The sequence below is a fragment of the Ceratotherium simum genome, unplaced genomic scaffold (assembly GCF_057802395.1).
Source record: "Ceratotherium simum simum isolate JZ-2026a unplaced genomic scaffold, ASM5780239v1 HiC_scaffold_43, whole genome shotgun sequence".
Taxonomy (NCBI): domain Eukaryota; kingdom Metazoa; phylum Chordata; class Mammalia; order Perissodactyla; family Rhinocerotidae; genus Ceratotherium; species Ceratotherium simum.
The window spans coordinates 3,324,369-3,341,256 of NW_028261259.1; the positions used below are offsets into that span (position 1 = coordinate 3,324,369).

A 16,888-nucleotide genomic window follows, 5' to 3' on the forward strand; every position below is an offset into this window, starting at 1 on the left:
CGGGTTCAATCCCGGGCGCACACCGACGCACCGCCTCTCTGGCCATGCTGAGGCCGCGTCACACATACAGCAACTAGAAGGATGTGCAACTATGACGTACAACTATGTACTGGGGCTTTGCTGGGGGTGGGAATGGGATAATGGATGGTCCTAATGTCTTAGAACAGTAGAAGTCATTAGGATCTAGGGCAACATAGGTATTACAGCAAATCTCAGCAAGGAAGAGAGGAGCAGCTGTCCTAGGGTAGGTGTAAAAATGGTAAGTACAACTTCAGCAAGTATCAGTGCCCTTTATTGTTATTATGTGTCAAATATTGTGCTTAGCACTTTATTCTCTCCCTAAATCCTCAGCAATTCTTTGCTATAGGGACAATTATATTCTCTGCAGAAGTGAAATATTGGAAACTACCTAAATGTCCATCAAAATAAACATTCCTTAAATAAATTATATGTCCATATAATGTAATGCCCTGCAGCGATTTTTTTAAATGAAATAGAGCAATACTGGCAAAGAAAGATATCAGTGAAATACTTTTACATGGTAATAAACACATATTTGAAAACTTCTCTGTTGTCCATCTGTCCCAGTAGACCCTAAACTCCTCAAGGAGGACCACTGGACTGTATTCATCTTGTAACATCAGGGTCTAGCCTGGAGCCTTGTATATTAGTATGCCTTAACTGTTGGTCAAATGTGTGAGTGCATAATGCATAAAATGGAGAGTACTAGTACCACAGAGGGCTTTAGTGTGTATATGTATATATGTGTGTGTGTGTGTGTACTTTGTGTGTGTGTGTACTTTGTGAACCTAAAAGCAGAAATTATTGCAGTATTATTTAGGAAAATACCATTCAGAAATAGAAGGTATTAATTACTATTAGGAAGTTTTCGGAGAGACTTCATGGGTTTAGACAACATTGTTGGTGGTTTGAAGAAAATGGTGAAAATAGGGAAAAGCTAGTTCCAACTTTGGCAGTGAAAGGGAGAAAATTATTGGGGTGCGGCTGCCTGTGCTGAAATCTTTCTGTGGGTGGAAATGGGCTGGGCTTGAAGGCCTGAGCTCATTATGGTAGATGGTTTGTGAATTGGAACTTTGTGAAATGCTGAGTTTTTACGATAAAAGAGTTCTTCAGCCATCTAATACTCCCCTAAGCAGATGCTCACTGTGATTCAACATGTGTAGTGGGCAGTTTAGATCTGAATACTCTGTCATACAAATGGAAACATCATTATCCCGAACAGGCCTATGATTCAAAAAGAAGATACCACTTTGCCCATTAGGATCTATAAGCTGCTTATCTACTGTTATTGAAATATCACCTGCATTCTAATATACGTATTCACTTGCTTTTATTTAAAGATCTCTAATTGTCCTGAAGATTGTAGATAATGGCCAATTTTCAGGTTACTCCTCTTTTTGACAAAGTAAATACTGGATTTCATCCAAGAGAAATAAGGCTTAATGTTTTCATTTGTTGTTAAAAAATCTTGATGAGACTCTGAATAATTGAATTTTTCTCATCCTTTCAAGTAACATAAACTTTTAGTCTTTATCAAATAAAAATAGAATTTATAGTATTTTTAATGTGTATTTATTTTTGTTGGGTTGTTATATCATCTTTTCTCCTATATATTCATTTAAATCACTTGGAAGTCTGCCTGAAATGGCATTTTTATGACAATTCTGGGAACTATCCCTTTGATTGTGTGATATTTACTGCTGGTATATGTATTCTGGTGTTTCTTGCCTCCCATCATACATAAATTCTAGTGACATATTGAATACCATAGAGAGGAACTGACTGATGGTAAATCAAACATTTTACAGTGTACTATTGGGAATGTTGGATTCATTACTATAAAGAAATTATATTTGATCGGTATTTTCAGAGCTTCCTAATACTGCAATTTATTAATGTTCTCAGTTAATTATATATACAGGCTCAAAATTGGGTTCAGTTTAACAATGTGTAATATATGCTATAGTGAATCTTTTCCACACGAAAAAAGAGTAGCAAAAATCCAACACTATCTTTGATTAGAACTATTAAGCCCAAAGCTTGTATTTAATGAACACAGTGTTAATTATATAGTCAACTGAGTAGTTCATCCTCTACCATAGGAACTCTATATTAGAATAAAGCTGAGTTTTTTCGTTCATTTTTTTTTTTGTGAGGCAGACTGGCCCTGAGCTAACATCTGTTGCCAATCCTCCTCTTTTTGCTGAGGAAGATTGGCCCTGAGCTAACATCTGTGCCCATCTTCCTCCATTTTATATGTGGGTCGCCACCACAGCATGGCTTGATGAACGATGCATCGGTCGGCGCCCAGAATTCGAACCTGTGAACCCCGGGCTGCTGAAGCGGAGCACACGAACTTAACCACTATGCCATCAGGCTGGCCCCAGAATAAAGCTGTTTTGATGTATAAGGTGCCAAAGGAAAATTGGCTAACAAGAAAGGGAATAACCTTATTTGTGGTTAAGATGTCAAATGGACAATTTTAACTCACAATCATTTTTTACAGAGAATACATAAATTGTGTTTTTATTTTTAGTTCCTCCTCTTCCCTTCAGAGTTAAATGATGGAAAATGACTCTCAGTCCCCAAACTACTCTTATGCATCATTCAAAATAGCCCTGGCAGGCTAGCCCCTCTGGTAGTGGTGAGATTTATGGCTTTCCATTCCTTGGTGTTCCACTACTGTCTACACTGTCAAATTGATTAGTAGGCAGTAGAGAGCAAGGAAAGACAGGCGACTGCTTAGAGCCAGCTGGTGTCCATCATTTTAATGAACTGCTTAGGAATGGTTAATACTGTCCTTGATTCTCTCTGTAGCTGATGATGACCAGATCTTTTAAAATGTTTTCTCCCCTCCCTTGTTCTGTATTACAGGGCCCACTGGAAAATGATTTGGTAGTTCATGTAGCACTCATGGCAGAAAGCCAACGGTATGAAATCCAGATGGTGGTGTGTTCTTTTGTGGGGAAGGGAAGGGGACTGATTGCTTTATGCTTACAATATTGAGTATGGTGGTAGAGATTAATTTCATAAACCCCTTGACAGGGTTTCAAGGAAGTCATTAATGTCACTTTAAGTGCCAGAACAACATTCTTTTCAAATAATTATGTTTTAGTTGATGTAAATATTAAAGACTGTGACCAGTACCAGTGTTGCCTGGGGTGTAGTTCTGAGAAATTAGTGCAAACGAAGTATGAGGATTCCCACAATCAGTGGTTACCCTCTCTGCCAGCCCCCAAAGCTCTCATCTGATGCTTTGTGAAGAACCCAAGCAGGCCTGTGGATTCCAGGGCAGATGGCATACTGCTGACATTAGCAAATTAATCATGTGCTCCCAGTTAGCATAGTCTCTTCCATTTTCTCCTCCTCCTTCACCATTTTCCAAACTATAAATGCATTGCTTAAAAATGTCTCTCTCTTTTTTTCCCCATGTTCTTTAGCCTTCAAGTTTTCCTCAACACGTATGGTATTCAGACTCAAACTCCTCAGCAGGTAGAACCTATTCAAATATGGGCTCAGCAGGAGCTCGTGAAGGTAAGTGATTCTGCCTCTTTCTGTCTACTTGTGGGAGTCCTGGAGCATGATGACTAGACTTAGCTTACAGTCGGGAGGCATAGTTCATCTGATGCTGAGACAGGGTCACTAATCCAAAAGTCTTTCTACTTATTTTGAGAAACCTACTTTATCAGACATTTTTACTGAATAAACAGCTGCATTGTGGTGTATACATTATATTCATAGGTCTCATTGATTTTAACTCCTTGCTAAAATCTATTACTAACCTAGACTGAGCACTTAAATAACAAATTAGCCTTAATTTTAGTAGTTGTGTGTAAAATTAAGCTTTCCATTTGATTTGATTATTTTCCCTTTTATTAACTGTTAAAGAAACCTTCTTATCTAAATATTTATGTATTGGTAATAACTGCTTCCCTTTTTCCCTTGCCTTACTATTTGGAGTCTGAAGTAATTTCTACCCCTTCGGTTTGCTGAGTCTCAGAGTACTTATAAAGTAACATCTGCGTTTGTCTTTGATGCACTTACTTACCTATTTGGAGTGGATTAAAAGGTGACTTTTGAGGCCTTTGCATGCACTGCTCTGCAGGTGGATGCAGAAGTGCCTGTGTTAGGAATATTCCTGCTCATTAGGGATGGAAAATTGTTGACTTGCACTGGTTATTTATAAAGTACCACTTTTATTTGGTAATTATTCAATACAGGAACAAACTCCGCAGTGTTTGGTGGAGTTGTTTATAGTCGTCTCTCTCAACTGATCAAGATTAAGTCGATTAGATTGATATAAATGTGTGCGATCAAAGCCCTGATGCTACGACAAAGAGTGAAAGCTTAGAAAAGTGAGGTGCACATCGCATGGGAAAGTGCAGGGCCTTAGAGTTGCTGCCGGTCAGACTGGACCTTACCCATTGGCAACAAAACCAGAACCTGGGTGTCAGGTCACCCAGAGCACCAGCTCTTCAAGAGCCCTTAAACCTCCTCTAACAAATTTAGAGCTCTTTTTTTTCCCAATTAGAGAGATAAGGCTAAAAATGCAAGAATCCCTGGAGTGTGTAACACTTTAAAATCACACCAAGATATAAATGATGGAAAGCTGGTTTTTATGGTAGAAAAGGGTAAATGAGACCAAGAAGGAACTGATGATCCACAAGATAAGAAAAGGAGGCAGCATGGGAGGGGCAAAAATCTAAGGCTCTAACACTAAGCACTTATCCTTCAGGTGCAGGCTGTATTTGCTGATATACTTTTAGGGTCTCTCACTGAAAGCTCCAGAAAATGAAAACAAAGGTTATTATTCTTTATTCTTATTATTGATAAACATGATCTCATGAAAAAACAGAAAAAATCTGTTTTTTCAGGCCTAATTTACAGTAGCAACTTTTTTTTATTCTTTTTTTAATTCTTATTATTGAGGTCTTACTGGCTTATAACATTGTGTAAATTTCAGGTGTACATTATTATATTTCATTTTCTGTATAGACTGCATCATGCTCACCACCAATAGTCTAGTTTTTATCCGTCATCATACATGTGTGCTCCTTTATCCCTTTCACCCTCCCCCTACCCCCTCCTCCTTAGCAACCTTTTTTGTTGGTGAGTTTGTATTCTACCAGACAACATGCAGTCAAGATTTAAAAGACCAACATGGGGCCAGCCTGGTGGCGCAAGCAGTTAAGTGTGTGCGCTCTGCTGCAGCGGCCCGGGGTTTGCCGGTTCAGACCCCGGGCGCACACCGACGCACCGCTTGTCAGGCCATGCTGTGGCGGCGTCCCATATAAAGTGGAGGAAGATGGGCATGGATGTTAGCCCAGAGCCAGTCTTCCTCAGCAAAATGAGGAGGATTGGCAGATGTTAGCACACGACTGATCTCCTCACAATCAATCAATAAAAAAAAACAAAAACCCAATATGGCTCCAAATGACTTGAATGTGACATTTTATTCATTCATTTATCAGTGAACACCTCCTATGTGCAGAGCACTATGTGGGGCACTCAGATAAAATGACTCTGTCCCTGTTCTCGGTGTCTAGTTGTATGATAGAAAAAAATAGTTTATTACAGTCCACTTTGATAAATGCTATAATGTACATTTGTACAAGGTTCTGTGGAATCACAGAGGCGGTAGGAAGCATTTCTTTACAGAGTAAGGTGAAGACTTATAACATGTTCCTGATTTATTTTATATTTTGTTGTTTTAAAGATGGTGTTAACCAATGATTTACAGTTTGGGTGTGTGGCATGGCTAAAAACACAGATTTGTGACCAAGAGCTCAGCTTCCCGGTACACGTGTCGGGACGGAAGAGTCTCTGTGGCTACAGTCTCTGTGTTCCAAGCTAGCTGCTCTTTGGGAGTCATCCCCTAAGATATACTGCCTAGTATACTGCTTCTCATAAGTCTACCTTTTAAAAGTGTTCCCTCAAATCTTAGTTAATCACATATTCTTACGCCAGTGGCTCATTCTGTTCTGAGAAGCCGCACCCGTCTTCATCCCACTGAAGAGAATGTGAGGGCCGACAGCTAAGAGCAGGGCTTTTACTGTGTGTGGTTAATGTTTCAAGATGTGGTAACTGTGGTGTGATCTGCCTCATGCGAGATCTGAATAAATGCAGATCTGGAATGAAGTATTTCTGTACTTTTGGGTGGTTTGGTCCCTACTGTGTGTTTCAGTGCATTAAATGGTGTGAATGTGTTCAACGTGGGGACAGTATTATCTGCACCCTGAAATGCAGGGGGCATTCCATATCTGATTACTTAATTGTCATAGACTTGCTGTACCATGGTTCAGAAATTTAAGGAAAATCCTTTTACTGTAATAGAGTAGTATTTAAAGGAAAACTACCTAGATGAGTACGTTTTAACTTGTGCATGGTTGATTAATACAATCACTTGTCTGAAAGAAGTCTAAAGACATACATGTATTTCTGAAAAATTGAAAATATTTGAGGGAAAGGGGGTTCCATCTAGTGTTATGTACTGTAGTTTCAGGGAAGCTATACAAATGATGCTTATAGAGTACTCTTTCTGACCAGTTGACTTTGTCTGAAACTACTGTTGTTCCAGAATCAATATTCACACAGCACATGTGGCTCAGGAGGACATTCAGTTCATTCATTCATCCATCAAGCTATATGGTAGGCACAGTGCCGACTCAGGGGATGCTGTTCTCTAGGAACATATAGTGCAGAAGGATAAGGAAGCACAGAGCTAACTCTGACATAGATGTGTGCGCCTTCACAGAATGAACAGAGAGCTTTGGTGATGACAGTAATTTTGTATATGATCAGGTTGATATTTGAAACCAGTTCAAATCATAATCAGTAGATTGTGTAGAGACAGTTGATTTGATTTTCCATTTAGGAAAATTTAGGTTAGATTTCTACCTCTCATCAAATACAAAAATAAATTCTAGATAGATTAAAAATTTAAATATTTTTTTAAAAAATGATTTAAATATAAAATCACTAGAAGAAAAAATAGGAGAACAGTTTATAACTGTTGGGAGGGGAAGTCCATTCTTAGAATAATACCAGTGTCAAAAAATCATTAAGGAAATGATTGACAAATTTAACTAAACATAGCTGAAGATAGCATAAGCAACCTAGCACATCAAAGATGCTTTAGAAATTTCCTAGTAGAAAAACGTTTAGATTGAAATACCATGTGCTGAAATGATGTTTGACGTACTGTGCAGTTCTTCTCACATTTCATAACAGCGTTGAAGATGAGCAAACTGGGAAAAATATTTGATACAAAGGATAATATTCTTAATATACCAAGGTCTCTTACAAATCAAAAATAATAACAAATACCCAGTAGAGAAGGAAACAAATGAAAAAAGTTATAGAACATACAAATAGCCATTAAATATATGGGAAAATAGTCAACCACAAAATATTTGAATACAGTAGTTTAAAACTAAAATGAAGTATCATTTTTACCCAAGAGAGTGACAAAAAGGACCTATGCACTGTTAATGTCGGTATAAATTGGTCCATTACTTCTAGAGGGTGACCAACTTGGCATTACGTTTCAAAGAGAATGTATATAAAAGAGAAAAAATAATATTGTACTGTTCAAAGGCGTTTACTGAATTAGTTTTGAAATAAAATATTGGGAGCTGCCTTCACCGGGGAATAGGTGTTAAACAGGATAAAGAGGCTTCTTGACTGGATTAAGTGCTCAGCTCTGGCACTGAATAACTTGTAGTTCATTCCAAGTCTTTCTGCTTTTACCTTACAGAAATTCTAAGTTTCTGCTCCACAGTGGCACCTTTCCCTTTTTCTGATACTTCTACAGATATTTTTCCAGTCTTTATATTTCTTCAATCATTTCAACATTGAAATGTAGAGTAAATGCATAGGCTCAATTTACCATCTTGAAACTGAAACACCACAGTATTAAATTTAAAAAAATGGAACACCAAATAGATTATGTAGTATATGAACTCATTCATGTAAATATTTAACTATGTACTTTTAAAAATCTGTAACCCTGGGGCCGGCCCGGTGGCGCAAGCGGTTAAGTGCGCGCACTCTGCTGCGGCTGCCCAGGGTTCGCCGGTTCGGATCCCGGGCGCGCACCGACGCACCACTTGGCAAGCCATGCTGTGGCGGCGTCCCATATAAAGTAGAGAAAGATGGGCATGGATGTTAGCCCAGGGCCAGTCTTCCTCAGCAAAAAGAGGAGGATTGGCAGATGTTAGCTCAGGGCCGATCTTCCTCAAAAAAAAAAAATCTGTAACCCTATCTTATACTTTGGTGTTTCTTAGGGATCACACAATAAATTACGTTCCTTTCAACATACACCGAAGTGAAATAGTAGTTGCCTAAGGGGTTGTGAGAGTAAATAGGACCATTCACCTGTAGCATATGGCTTAAATTTTTCATAAAATTCCTCTGATCAGAAAAATCAATAAAGACAATTTCCATTTTGGTGGGAAATACTTGAGGGTGGGAATCTATTAGGAGATGTGTGGCCCCGTTTTTTTAAAACTTAAATAGCCAGATTTTTTATCACACAGAAAGCATTTGTCTCTGTATTCTTTTGTGAATCAGACAGAGCTGTGCAAGTTGTACATTTATGATAGCATAAGAACAATATCAAATTTTAGGATGTTGCTAAGTGGATCTGCAGAAGCTTTGCTCTGAAATCTCTCAGGGCCCCAGAATCTAAGTGGACATCATTGGCTAGCTTGTTTTCCTACAAGTTCACTGAATAAGATTTCCCTGGCCTCTTTTTCTCTAGAAAGATCAGAAATTAGCAGGGCAATAGTCAGGGGGGAAAAGGGGCAACAAAAGAACAGTATGGATTCTTGCCTGACTCTGATTCACAAATTTATGTCTTACAGGCTTATTTCCATCTGGGTATCAAAGAAAAGTTAGGACTCTCCGGAAGGCCAGATAGGCCCATTGGCTGCCTCGGGACATCAAAGATGCTCATGCATTTTCCTTGTAGAGCAGTGTTCAGGTTATAATACCACAGACTGAAATGATATTTGACCTGCTATGCATCCATGCTCACATTTCATTATATACTTGGGCTAATTACCTGAATTATTATTTTCTACAAGTAAATCTTATTATTTGTCTTGTATGATATTACAGAAGTCTTCTAGGAATGAATAAGCATCTCACTGCTATGTTATTTTTAAGCGTTGTAAGATATTTGACTATAACAGTATTTACTCAAACAGAGGCTTTTTCCATCATAGTAGAGGTGGACTACTTTAAGTTTATTAGCATACTGATCCAATCAAGAAACTTTAAACTTTCTTAATATTATGTGAATTTCACAAGATATTATTTCCTTATTCAGGATTAAATATCAGTTTTAATTTTTATTAGGACTTAAGCTTTACCTTTGCCTTTGGTCTGTTTTGTATTTATTTATTTTTTTAATTATCTATTACAGATTTATCGCATTTTAGGAAAGACTGTGGTTTGTTATCTTATCATCTTCGACCTAAGTGATTTCTACATGTCTCAAGATGTTTTACTGCTGATAGATGATATAAAGGTCAGAGCACCTTTTTGCTGAAATGGGATGACTTTGTTTCTACTGATTTTATCCTATGTTGTTAACTTGAGTGCTCCTGGGCATCTGTGACACTGGGTTAACACAGTGTAAAATGTGAAAGTAAAACATCTGCTTTGGGAGAAAGAGTTAAATTGCTTGTAGCATTATTAATAACAGACGGAGTCTGTTTTATATAAAGTTGTATGACTTTGCTTGATATACCTTTCTACAAATGGAAGGAAAGGATCTAGTTTGTAAAAGCAGAGAGGGAGCAGTTTTGGAAACCATGTTCATACGACAGCAATAGTATATCTCTTTTTGAACAAAAATTGAGTTAGCAAAATGATTTTATTTGTGAAGAATGCCAAGTAAAACCTCAACTAACTCATAACACTCAGTCAGTTAAAATCTCCCCTACCCCCTTTTCCGTTTGCAGAGTAGAGAAGCTTAGAGTCATGGTTCAGAGCATGAAGTCTGGAGCCAGATTGCATTTGCTTAATCTTGGCTCCACTATTTACCAGCTGTGTGATCTTGGGCAAGTTACTTGACTTCTCTGTGTCCCTGTTTTCTTATCTGTATAACTGAATAATAATAGGGCTGTTCTGAGGATTAAATGAGTTAAGATATGTAAAGCACTCAGAGTAGTGCCTGGCACATGGTGAAGTGTTATGTGAGTCTTTGGTATGATGATGATGATGACAGCAATAGAAATTGAGTCAAATCGAGAACTCTCTGCACATTTCTGATGGTCTGTATAGATTCAGTCCAATCTCTTCTACCCGCTGTAATATAAATCCGCAGTAATGTGGAGTGAGAATTAATCTTCTGAATAATAACCCTGGGTTGATTTTTCCTCCCTGGGACCATTTATTAGGCCACCAACAAAAAAGCAGCCTTAAAATATGTATGATCTGATTAATTTTAAGAACAAAGTGTAAGATCAGAAGGGTTTCTATCTTAACTTGTATGTACTCGTTCCTTTATACTTGTATGTATCAGAACATTTCTGCCCCTAAGTAGTTTATCTTATCCAGGGTTTGATTGTGAATTGTCTTGATATATGAGTTTTGTTGGCTCTTTGCCACTAAAGGTTAAGTATCCTGATCAGCTCATGTACTGTGCTATTACATCCTACTTCATTCTTATGTTTTCATAGAATGCACCACAGTTCATTAAGCAATATTGGAAAATGCACGGACGTCCCATTTTCCTTGTTCTCATCCGGGAAGACAATATAAGGTAGGTTGATGAAAGAAATGAGGTCTCACCGCCATTAACACTGTGAACCTTTTGGAAGCAGGGCCTCCTCGTATTTTTTGTATCCCTCTCAGTGTGTGGCAGAGTGCTTTGCATATGTAAAGTGGCATTTAGTATTAGCTTATTTATTTCTCATTGTTATTAATATGCACGTTTTGTTTATCTGTTTATATTTTTTAGAGGTAGCCGATTCAACCCCATATTAGATATGCTGGCAGCCTTCAAAAAAGGAATGGTTGGAGGAGTCAAAGTTCCTGTTGATCGTCTACAGGTAATCTGAATTTCAGTGTTTCTGTTTTCAGGACAATTAATCTACAGATACAGCTGTTTTTAAATATATGTTCTATTTAAGATTTTTGTCGTAAGGTTTTATTCTGTACCTACCTTCCTATTCCTGTTGTCACCACCCTGTTTATCTGATTCCTCCAGTCAGATTCTTGAACAATTGCAGTGGTTTCCTAACCAGAATTTTAGACTTTAATAGCTCATCTCTAACCTCAGTTTTGCATTTGAGGAAGTTGGAGTCCAGAGTGGTGAAGTGACCGGCTGTATAATCTTGGGCTGGTAGGTAGAGATCAGGTAGCCTGACTCTGGTCCAGTGCTCTTGTCCCTGCTCCGTAGTAACCTCCAACCTGGAGATAATCCTTCTTACATCTAGAACCTCACAGCGTTATCTTCACAGCTGCTAATAACAGAAGCCCTTTGTGGTTCCCTGTTAGCCATAACAGCTTCTCTGCCCACAGTTATCTCCTACTAAACACTCTTTGTCCTTCTGCCAATACAAATTAATTAACTGTATTCTGAACTTTGTGAGGTTCTGCCCCTCTGCTCACGCCGTTTCCTTCTTTCAAGATCTCTGGGCTTTGAAGTCTTACCAAACTTTAAGGGCCAGTTCTACAATATCACCCAGACCAGGCACGACACTTCTCTTCTTTAACATCTTTTTATGACCTTTAACACAAACTACTCAGATTGTAGTCCATCATGGACTTAAATGCCTTATTTCCTATAAAAAATTGTGATCATCCCATACAATCTTTCATGTAGTAGGTGTTTGATATTGAGTAAGATAGAGGAAAATTGATATAGAGAGACTTACGTAGTGATGTTATAAATGGCATGTTTGTATATTCATTTACTAGTGCTTGTATTTTGCATATTTGATTGATTTTTATCTAAGCTTTTTATCTTTTCCCCCTTATTTTCTATTGCTTTGCCTTTTTGTAATGCTTCCTGGGGCAATTTCTTTGATATTTATCATGCAGCTCCTCTATTAAGTTTTGTATTTTGGCTATCATGTTTTCAATTTTCCCTTTTCATAGTATCGTGTTCTTATTTTCTGGATATTATATTTTATCTTATATTTCTGAGAATATTAACTAGACAGTTTTTGAAATTTTCTTCTCCACATTATCTCCTTCAGGTTTATTTTCTCTATTTTTGGGGGGTTAGTCTTTCATGTTGGAGGCATATGTCAGATGTGTGGTAATCTTTAGCTATCCATTCATTTTTAAGAGTGAAAGAGTAAAAAGTTTATTGGAAGTTGTGTGTTTGGGAATAAGGATTCTTGTCATGAATTCATTTATAATTATAAGGCGGTCTGGTGGCAAGGGCCCTTTTTGTTGGGGGAAACCCCAGTGCCAATATCTGGAGATTTTTTTCTCCTGGACTCTTTAGTTTCCCCAGAAAATGAACATCTAACCTCCAACCTGAAGGGCATACATTTTGCTTCCATGTCCTGAGAACAAGATGGAGGAAGGGAGCCAGGGGGTCCCACTGTGCTGTATTCACTTAATCCATTGTTTAATCTTTACATCTCCTGCTCTCTGCTGTGCCCTATACTCATGAGTACAGAATCTTTAATCAGAGAATAATCCTCTTTTCATCTTGCAAAACTGAAACTCTACACCCATCAAACAACAACCCCTCCTGCCCCCACCCCGGCCTTTGTCTTCTCTTGAATATAGCAATGAAAACGGCACCTATATGTTTCTTTCGGATTTTCTTTCAAGCCCTTTCAAATTTCTTTGGCCCATGATCCGCAGTCTCGCTCGTCACTGGGCCTCAGCCTCACTTCCCAGCTTCATCAGCCAGGACGTCCTTCCACGCAGGTCATTCTCAGCCCTGCCCTCCCCTCCCCAAGTATACTGCATACTTGAAAATATCGGAATGTAATTGGAATTTTCTTCCTGCTGATGCTGTTACTCTATTCTAGAGTTGCCTTTTTCTTTTTTTTTCCTTCTAGAGTTGACTTTTTCTTTTTTTTTTTCCTTCTCTCTAAGTCATACTTTAATTTTATAACTTAGGTCAATGTCACCTCTTTAGTGAAGTCTGCAAGACTGAAATTAATTTCTCCTTCCACTGTCCTTCTATGGCATTTTACTTGAACCTTTGCTGTAGCTCTTATTTTATTTTATTTATTTATTTTTTTTGTGAGGAAGATCAGCCCTGAGCTAACATCCGTGCTAATCCTCCTCTTTTTGCTGAGGAAGACCGGCTCTGAGCTAACATCTATTGCCAATCCTCCTTCTTTTTTTTTCCCCAAAGCCCCAGTGGATAGTTGTATGTCATAGTTGCACATCCTTCTAGTTGCTGTATGTGGGACGCGGCCTCAGCATGGCCGGAGAAGCGGTGCGTCAGTGCGCGCCCGAGATCCGAACCCGGGCCGCCAGTAGCGGAGCGCACACTTAACCGCTAAGCCACGGGGCTGGCCCTGTAGTTCTTATTTTAGGTGTAGCTAGTTTCTTATGTCTCCTTCTCTCTGTGGATTGAAAACTCTTTCAGGCCAAGCTTTATTCATCTCTGTATTCCCAGAGTAATCTGCTCACTACTATTCTCTCTGTAGGCAATATGTAAATATTGGTTCATTGACTCAACAAACATTTATTGAGCTCCCTCTAGGCACTGGGGATATAGTGGTAAAAAAAATATGCAAGGTACTTGATCTCATGGGACTTATTCTAGTGGGGGAGCCAAACCGAAAACAAAGCCAGGTAGGGATGCAGAATGGTGGGATAGAGTGCAGTCGGAGGTGGGATGTTCAGTTGGAAAGGACCTGATGGGATATAATTGAGTATCACAGAGCAGGATAACTTCTTGAATATTATATTGCATTTGCCACATATATTACAATATTAAGTTATTTAACTACCATCAGGACTAAGGTATTAATGCCTAGCAAATTTGTTTATGAAACTAATTTAGGAGCCTCTGCAACCAATTGAATTTTTTTTTTATCGAAAGCTCTAGAGACTATTAATGGAATTTAGCATTTGTCTATTAACTCAGATTAAACATTTACTTTATGGACTGAATTAGGATATAAGTGGGTAGGCTAATAAAAATAGAAAATATTAAATCAAAAATTTTTTATGTTTTTGATATTAGCTATTGGCTTTGAGAATTAAATAATTCTTGATTCTTCTCTTTCTTTCATGCCCGACATTACAATTCTATTATCAAATCCGGTTTTCTCTATCCTCAGATTATATCCAGAGTCTAACCATTTCCCATCACTTCTAGCACTAACATCATGATCCAAGCTACCGTCATCTCTTACCTAGATTTTTATACTAGTTGCCTAAATTCCTACTGGCCATAAGCCAGTGGTCTTTGTACTGTCCATGGCATGGACCTTCTTCTCTGACCTCATCTTTCTACCACTCTCCCTCTGTCTACCCTGCTGCAACCACACTGTCCTCCTTACTGCTCCTAAAACATACCAAGCATGCTACTGCCTCAGAGCCTTTGCACTTGCTGTTCCTCAGCCCTGCGTACTCTTCCCTCAGATCCATATCATTGACTACAGTCCTTCCTTCAGTCTCTACTTACATTTCTCCCTATTAGAGAAGTCTTTTCTGATCACCTATATCAAATGGCAAATCTGCCTCCTCCTACTCCCCTGCCCCGGCACTGCCCATCCCCTACCTTTCCTGTTTCTACTTGCACTTATCATCATCTGATATAACATATTTAGGTTTCTGTTTGTTTGTTTATTGTCTGCTTCCTACACACACCTAAGGTCGATTTCAAGAGGGCAAGAATTTTGTGTATTTTGTACACGCTGTATCCTCAATACCCAGTATAGTGCCTGGCATATGGTAGGTGTTCAATAAATATTTGTCTAAATATTCATCTAAATTAGTTAACTAGAAAGCAGGATGTGTAGATGTGAGCCTCCATCTTAGGAAGTATCACTCAACAGACTTTTATCGTGCTCAGCACTGCTCTCCACCCAGGCACAGACTGTGCTCAGACCCTGGCTGTGGCTGGGCCACAGAAGAATGTGCACGTCAGTTGCATGTTTGGCCTTTCTCCCTCAGACTCTGCAAGGAGGCTTTAGCATGATGGCTAGTAACACTTCCATCTTGCCATTTGGAGTGGGTATTTGTTGAGGATCCACTTGGTTTACGGGTTTCCACTCGAGGAGCAGGCAGCACAGCTCTGGTGGTTAGCCGACAAGAGCAGCATTCCCTGTGTCCCGTTGCTTCACATTTGAAACGAACAGTGAGAAAACAGAGAAAGTAATATATGCAAGGCAATTTTGATTGAAGAATTGCCTTATTTTTAAAATAATAATTTATGGCCTGTTTTTTATGTAGTACATTTCTCAATTTTATCTGACAATTCATCAGATAATTAGAAGTGACACATATTGCTAAAAATCATTGTCGGTTATCATTCATTTATACTATTCACCATGAACCACTAACAAACAAAAAGTGTGTTTGAATTTGGCCTCATTTGGTACAATCAACCTATAATCAGGAACTAATGCAAAATAAAATGACCAAATATTGGTTGCCAGGATGTAGAGAAGCCCTGGCCTAGATAGTCAACATCTTCATGATCCTGAAAGATGGAGACTTGGCAGTATCCCATCATTGGATGACCCTGAAATATATTATAGTAGCAGAATAGAAAGTGCAATTTCACATTGTCTTTTCCCAAAACAATTTTAGTATTTCATATTTTTTGAATTTCAAAGTATTTTTCAACATTTTGATGGGTACTGAATTTTAATTCCAGCTTAAAAATAAATACCCACAATTCTAAGAACAGAGAGAAAATACAGTTCATCTCACATTCACTTTCCTATTTATTATGACTCATGAACTTGTAGCTTGATGTGTATGTTCTACTTCAGGGAGTTTTTTTGTATGTGAAAACCTGTCTGATTTTAGAATGCTCGTTTAAGAACTTACTTAAGAATTATGTATATTTTATAAGTAGACTCTTCTTTTTGAAGTATTATGTACTTACAGAGAAGTTGATGCACAGATCCTAAGGGTATGGCTTGATGAATTTAAGAGTTGTGAATCTTTTCTCAATCACATTTCAGACGCTGATATCTGGAGCTGTGGTGGAACAGCTTGACTTCCTACGAATCAGTGACACAGAAGAGTAAGTCCCTTTGAGTTATTACTATGTTTCTTGAGATTACATTAGAAATGCAGGAAATCTGAAACTTCTTCTTTTAAATACTAGGCTTCCGGAATGTAAGAGTTTTGAGGAATTAGAACTTCCCAAACGTTCAAAAGTCACACGACAATGCAGCGCGGCCAGTGCTCCTGAACTGGAACAGCAGTCGGATGTCGTGGTTACTGAATGGAAAAACAGACCCCCCCATGAGATTCTTCAAAAGCTGAATGTGAGGAAGATGCAGTTCCCACATGGCCCTGAGTGAGGCTGGCAGAGCAGGAACTCACAGGGGCAAGCCGTGTTTCTTTTTGTCCTCTCAGAGAAGGTAGCCATCAGCCTGGAGGTGGATGGCCTATCTATACCCAGGGCAATAGAGAGAGGTTGTTCTCTCTAACATTAGCGAGGGGGTTTTACAGATGCTGAAGGAGTGGGGATGAGTCGGGTTGTCGTGGGTATGAAAGCATTGTATGGACCATTAAAGAAGTTAAATCAGTGATAGTTGCCTTTGGCATCTCCATATTTCTCGCTCAGTGCCTTTTTCCCAGCCTGGATCCTCTCTCCTGACCCATATTTAGGACTAATACTTGCTTTAAGTCTCTGCAGTCACTGAGGAAAGCAATTCTATGACCACGTCCATGTGAACATTATCTTAGCAAC

At 38.6% G+C, this 16,888-nt stretch overlaps 1 protein-coding gene and 1 long non-coding RNA gene across 2 annotated transcripts in view; one reads left to right on the forward strand and one right to left on the reverse strand.

Annotated features, from left to right (window-relative positions):
* LOC147911407 (uncharacterized) overlaps positions 1-16,888 on the reverse strand; it is a 219,398-nt gene that overhangs the window by 131,198 nt on the left and 71,312 nt on the right. The window lies entirely within an intron of this gene.
* Positions 1-16,888, forward strand: part of LOC147911412 (phosphorylase b kinase regulatory subunit beta-like) — a 97,870-nt gene that overhangs the window by 47,740 nt on the left and 33,242 nt on the right. Inside the window, 8 exon segments of the mRNA XM_087428115.1 lie at positions 2,896-2,951; positions 3,462-3,555; positions 8,886-8,967; positions 9,447-9,553; positions 10,710-10,792; positions 10,991-11,081; positions 16,152-16,213; positions 16,298-16,460. Of these exon segments, the coding sequence (XP_087284241.1) occupies positions 2,896-2,951; positions 3,462-3,555; positions 8,886-8,967; positions 9,447-9,553; positions 10,710-10,792; positions 10,991-11,081; positions 16,152-16,213; positions 16,298-16,460 (738 nt within the window).